General features: G+C 37.1%; 1 protein-coding gene across 1 annotated transcript in view; it reads left to right on the top strand.

Annotated features, from left to right (window-relative positions):
- Positions 1 to 1,508, top strand: part of LOC140331207 (olfactory receptor class A-like protein 1) — a 28,188-nt gene extending 26,680 nt beyond the window's left edge. The window contains exon 3 of the mRNA XM_072412059.1: positions 553 to 1,508. Within this exon, the coding sequence (XP_072268160.1) occupies positions 553 to 1,508 (956 nt within the window). The remainder of the gene's footprint in view (positions 1 to 552) is intronic.
- Positions 1,509 to 7,135: the final 5,627 nt, after the last annotated feature.

Genomic DNA, 7,135 nt, shown 5'->3' on the forward strand with positions numbered 1-7,135 from the left:
TTACCAATAAATTTAATGGCAAGGAGATTGTCCATTATAAATATATATAAAATTCTTGACATGGCTTGAGGTCTTATTTGATGGAAAAAATGGTGCTCAGGTTTTTCCTCCTCTAACTCTGCACATCTCTACTGCAAATCACTGACATGTTGTTCTATCATTTAAGTGCCTTCAGCTTTGTGGTTGCTGAGTAGATGGTATCTTTAATTCGTGTGAATTAATGTTAATAAATAGGCATGATACTGTGACATGGTCTGACATGATTTTATCAAGAAGGTTTAGTCACTTATAACACACCAGGGTCTGATGTAGCTTTGTTTATAAACAAAACCATGGAAAAATGGCAGAAATTGTCTTAAGCTAGGTACACCGAGCAGTGGCCCCCTCCTCTTTCTTATGTAGTACTTTACATAGAACAAAAAGTCAAAGGGCAAAAAATAAATTACTTTGTGCCAAATTTTGGTCATCAAAGTAAATTTAGAAAATAAAGAAAATTTAGCAACTGATCAAGAATCTAATTTGTCATACTTTGTTTTTTATTCCTCATTTTAGGAATGGATTTTGAGCTACGTTTAATTTTCAAAGCAATTGGCTTTTTCACCTTGATTGTAGTTGGAGTTCCAAGCAATATCATAATCATAGCAATTTTTGTATACATCAGAGTCAGAGAAAAGAAGCTTCTACCTTCAAATGTCATTCTGACTAAGCTGGCATTGGTGAATTTGCTTGTTATATTTTCCAAAGGTTTTCCTCAAGCCATCCATGCCATAGGAGTTCGGAACATTCTAAATGACACAGAGTGTAAAGTAATTTCTTTTACATATAGGATTTGTAGAGGAATGACCATATGTGTTACTTGCTTGTTAAGCTGCAATCAGTGTATTATATTGGCTCCTCCCTTAAAGACATGGATTTTTTTAAAGCAAAAAGTTCCATCAAACATACCCTGGATCATGGTACTGCTTTGGTGCATTAACTGTGCAATTTATCCATCTTGTTTCCTCCATGTCCATGCTATAGGCAATTATACCACATCTAAATATACTCTTTACCTGGAATTCTGCAACCACGACTTTAGGAATACTGCCATATATGTTGCCAATGGTATAGCTATTGCACTGCGTGATTTCTTTTTTGTAGGTACTATGACTATAGCGAGTTGCTATATTGTGTTTGTACTTTATCAACATGGGAAGAAGATTAAAGGTATACGAAGTTCAGATAGAAACTCTGGCAAAAGTATTGAATACAAGGCCTCACAAGCAGTGGTGCTCCTTGTTACAATTTATGTAGCACTTTTTGGGATAGATAGCTGTATCTGGATTTATACTTTAGTAGTATCAAGTGTTTCTCCAGCTATTTCAGATGCAAGGGTATTCTTTGGTACCCTATATGCTGCTCTCAGTCCTATTGTGGTTATAAAAACTAACAAACAAATAAAAACAATGCTAATGTGTCATACCAATAAACAAATACTGTCCCTTTCTGAGTCAACCAGCAAAGATTGAAACCAGTGTTTTCTGAAACTACTCTGATGTTCAATAAAGTCATCAAAAATTTCAAAATTGTCAGCTGCTTAATCCACTGTCTTTGATTGTAAACTGAAATGTTTATTCGCATATCTTGGTAAGACTCCCTTGACCAGTGTTCCTTTTTTTATAACTCCCTTTGCACATACTGTAACATGAAAAAGAAAGTACACTCCCTTTTATTTTTAAAGTTTTGCGCATCAGGGCATAATAAAAAAAAAATAATTTGGTCCTTAGAAAGTCTCAAAATTAGGTAAATACAACCTCAGATGAACCACACCTAACATTTTACACCATGTCATTATTTATTTAACAAAGACAAAATGCAGAAGCAGTGTGTGAAAATTTTATTACCACTTCAACGGTAAGTACCAGCTGAGTGTTGCTAATTAAATGTACTAGAATAGCTGCCTATTAGCAAGTGTGACCACCTCTATAAAAGCAGACATTTTGCCAGTTTTGTGGTCTGGAACATTGAGGTGTTTTACCTCAATGCCAAGAAGGAAAGATCTTACCTAAGATATCCAAGATATCTAAGATATCATCTAAGATATCTTAGAGAAGCAATAGTTGTTGCTCACCAGTCTAGGAATGGTTATAGCGCTACTTCCAAACAATATACTGTATGTATCATTCTAAAATGAGGAAGCATTTTTACAAGTGGAAAACATTTTAAAAATTTAAGAATCACAACTACATCTTACATTCTACAGACCTCAGCACAAGCACAAGACTTCTGGAACAATACATTTTGGACTGAAGAGACCAACATGGAGATGTTTGGCCATAGAGCACAGCACCATGCTTGTCAAAAACCAAACACAACCTATCAGCACAAACACCTCATACCAGCTGTCAAGCACAGTGATATAGAGTTGCTGATTTAAGCTTGTTTTACAGCCACAGAACCTGGACACCTTGCAGTCATTGGATTTATTAAGCCTCTACAACGTTTTTACATTACATTACTTTTTTGTAACAATTAAGGTTCAGTGGAAAAGTATACTTTTTATTTATATTTATAAAATTGGATGTATGTGTGTGTGTGTGTGTATGTTCGTTCCACCATCACTCCAAAATGCATTGAGACATTTCAACCAAACTTGCTATACATATGACTCATGTGAGTGCACCAGTCATCTTTGTACAGCACTGTGCTATATGTCAGAGCTATATTTGGATGTATGTATGTATGTGTGTATGTCATTACTAGGAAACGCATGGAGACATTTTAAACAAACATGCTATGTTCCACCATCACCCGGAAACGCATCGACACATTTTTACCAAACTTGCTAGACATATGACTCAGACTCATGTGAGTGCACCGCTGATCTTTGTGCAGTGCTGTGCTATATGTCAGAGCTATATTTGGTGATCACTAGGAAACGCATGTAGACATTGGGATAGAGAGAAGGCATATTTACTAAACAATTTTTTTAGCTCTGTGTACACAAAGGAAAATGGCAGAGCCCCATTCCAAATTCATAATAGCAATGTCACTGCCTTAAATGAGTCACAATGGCTCAGAATTGATATGATTGAAAAACAACTGGGAAAAATTAAGGTTGACAAAGCACCAGGACCTGATGGATTACATCCACGTGTCCTCAAAGAGCTGTGCTCAGTTATTTCAAAGCCATTATTTCAAATTTTTAGAATCTCTTTAGTCACTGGCAAGGTATCGATGGATTGGCGTAAGGCCAATGTGGTTCCTATCTTCAAAAAGGGAGCAAAGTCTTTACCAGGTAACTAAAGACCCGTTAGTTTAACGTTCATAGTTGGAAAGGTCCTAGAGAATTTGATCAAGAACCACATAGAGGACTTTCTGCTAGAAAACAATATTATAGGTGATTGTCAGCATGGCTTCAAGAAAGAGAAATTTTCAAACAAATGTACTCTCTTTTTATGAGGAAGTAAGTAAACAGACAGAGGAGTAGCAGTCGATATAGTGTACGTGGACTTTGCTAAAGCATTTGACACTGTACCCCACAGAAGGTTAATATGCAAGTTAGGGTCAATGGGTTTAGAAAAGTCAATCTGTAAATGGATAGAGAACTCGCTTAAAGATCACATCCAGAGAGTTGTAATTAAATATTCATACTCTGAATGGTCTAAGGTTATTAGTGGTGTACCCCAGGGTTCAGTGTTGGGACCTTAACTGTTTAACAACTTTATAAATGATATAGAGTTTGGGATTAAAAGTACCATTTCTGTGTTTGCAGATGACACCAAACTATGTAATGAAATTAAGTCCATACGGGATGTCTAAAATCTACAAGCAGACCTGGATGTAGTGTTTGAATGGGCTGCCAAGTGGCAAATGACATTTAATATAGATAAATGTAAAATTATGCACTTGGGGGCTAACAACATACATGCTTCATACTGTCTAGTGGAAGTACATTTGGGGGACTCAGCAAATGGAAAAGGATCTGGGGGTTATGGTAGATCATAGACTTAATAACAGCATGCAATGCCAAGATGCAATATCTAAATCTAGCAAAGTAATTTCTTGTATTAAAAGAGGAATAGACTGCAGAGATGGAGACATATTCCTACCTCTGTACAAAGCATTGGTTAGACCACATCTGGAATATGCAGTCCGGTTTTGGGCACCAATTCACAATAGGGCATTATTGAATTGGAGAGAGTGAATAGAAGGGCAACTAAACTAATAAAAGGAATGGAGGAGCTCAGCTATGAGCCTGATGGACTTATGTCTTTTTTAACCTAACCTACTATGTAACATTTCAACCAAACTTGCTATGTTCCACCATCACTCGGAAAGGCATCAAGACATTTAAACCAAACTTGCTAGACATATGACTCAGACTCATGTGAGCACACCGCTAATCTCTGTACAGCGCTGTGGTATATGTCCGAGGTTAATTGGCATGTATGTATGTATGTGTGTATGTATTGCTCAGTGACAGAGTGCCTTTTGTTTACATACTTTTTTTAGACTCTTTTACAAATTTCTGGTCTGTAATAAAGCCTTCAAGAAAATGTAAGGCAATAGGCTAAATGAAATCAAAGGCAAAAAAATGAAACCACACCGAAGACAAGAAAATCACCAGGGACAGTACAACAGCATGAGACCCGACCTCAGGAAATGAGAGAAAGAGCTACTACATCTAGAGCTTCAGAGACAGTACAACAGCGTGAGACCCGGCTACAGGATAACAGAGATAGAGCTACTACATCTAGAGCTTCAGAGACAGTACAACAGCGTGACACCCGACTACAGGAAAAGAGAAAAAGAGCTACTACATCTAGAGCTTAAGAGACAGTACAACAGCGTGACACCTGACTACAGTATAGGAGAGATAGAGCTGCTACATCTAGAGCTTCAGATACAGTACAACAGCGTGACACCAAGTACAGGAAATGAGAGAAAGAGCTACTACATGTGGAGCTTAGGAGACAGTACAACAGCGTGAGACCCAACTACAGGATAAGAGAGATAGAGCTAGTACATCTAGAGCTTCAGAGGCAGTACAACAGCGTGAGACCCCACTACAGGGTAAGAGAGAATGAGCTACTACATCCAGAGCTTCAGAGACAGTACAACAGCGTGAGGCAGGACTACAGGATAAGAGAGATAGAGCTACTATATTTAGAGCTTCAGAGACAGTACAATAGCATGAGGCAAGACTACAGGATAAGAGAGATGGAGCTACTACATCTAAAGCTTCAGAGACAGTACAACAGCATGAGACCTGACTACAGGAAGTGAGAGAAAGCGCTACTAAATCTAGAGCTTCAGAGACAGTACAACAGCACGAGACCCGAGTACACAAAATGGGAGAAAAAGCCAGATAATCATGGACTGCACAACATTTTAGCTTAGTATTGGAAGAATTCCACTATGATCCACATAAAGACTACTCGCAGCGTGCAAGTGTTACCATTGGAAAAATGGAAATGGTTTGAGGTTACTGTCGTCAAGAATTTTAAATCTAAATCTCCTGATATTTGCTGCAAAAAAGGGAAAGTCAAACTCCACCAGCTGGAAACACCACCACAAGAACTATGGAATTACACATCACCAAATAAAACCCATGTTTCTAAATGACATAATTTGGCAACACGTCAGTTGTTCAACAGCATAGATTTCAATCCACATTCACGGTGCAAGGGCAAATTTACCATAAAGCAGGATCATTACTTCCGGTGTCAGACCACTCACCAAAATTTCCACAACTATATTTATTTGTAAACGAACTAATAGAAACTGACCAGAGGTGCACCTACATCTCAGAAACAAAAAATTCAGACTGTCCTAAAGTTACAAAGGATGTTTTATGAGCACAATGTTCTTATTAAAACATTTTAAACAGCATTGAAACATATGCCATTAATTTAGGTTAATTTAATTTTTATTGTATTTTAACCTAATTGTAGATTGAACTTATAAACATTTCTTTGATTTAACATTATAGCTTTATTTGATTCCTTTTCCTGTATAAGATTGCAATAAATAAATACCCAGGCAACGCCGGGTAGTCAGCTAGTATAAGATAAGAGAAGTAGTATGAAGTTACCCTATAAAAGCAACACAAAAATTACCTTAAAAAGAATTATGAAAGCCATGCAACAATGAAAATCATTTTACAGAACCTAACTACAGAGTCTACAAAAGCAATTCCTAAGGTCAGGTTACTCACAAATTCAAAGTAAGACAAACTGCTTCAAACTTATTAGGTAAATGAACAAGAACAGGAATTAATAACTATATTTTTTTGTTTAACATGATTGCTTAAGCTCAGCAATGCTTCAATGCCATCTAAAACCTTCCTATTATTTTGTACACATATGTTCATATGTTTATGATACAGTGCTGGTTTGGGTTGAACATCCCTTTATATTTAAATAGAGATGAGGTTCAATCTTGAAGTAATCAATATTTTTCCACATCCAAGTTTGGATTTTCATGCACTGGCAAATTTGTGCGCAATACCGCCCAGTCTAAACCACAATAGCCTTTAAACCATGATCAGAAGGCTCAAAAAGCCACTAATTTGTGGAATTGAATAATGAAGCCCCGCAGTAGATATAGGTTTGCTCACAACAGTTATATTTTCAGTCTATGCTGGGATTATTATGGAGAGGGTAGAAGAGATGACAGTCTGTATAAAATTTTGGCCTTACTATGTTATTCTGTGCTGTGGATTACAGTGATGGTCTACATCAGTGGTGGCCAATAGGGATGAGCGAGAAGGCCTCTGACAGTCTCGCAAAAATTTCCTGGAACTTCCAATTGGTCTGCGAAATTTCGGCGAACCAATTTCACGAATTCTATTAAAGTCAATGGGCTGACCTTAAACATTATTAGCAAAGCCCCTGTACATGTTAGAACCACCAAATTTGCTAGGTATGTATGGAGAACAGTGGCAACATGGGAAAAATACAAAAAATTTCAAAGACCTTGTGGTTTTCCAAAAAATGGAAGGCAAAGTGACAGCAGGCAAATTGGATTTTTGCGTGATGGACAGCGTACAGAGGGCAGCAAAAACATTAGGACATTGAGAAAGGGTGGCGCTACTGTTGCACCTCAAGATTGTTTATGAATATGTAAATAGATATGTATATGTATGTAGAGG

This window comes from Pyxicephalus adspersus, chromosome 1 (genome assembly GCF_032062135.1).
Source record: "Pyxicephalus adspersus chromosome 1, UCB_Pads_2.0, whole genome shotgun sequence".
NCBI classification, from domain to species: Eukaryota; Metazoa; Chordata; class Amphibia; order Anura; family Pyxicephalidae; genus Pyxicephalus; species Pyxicephalus adspersus.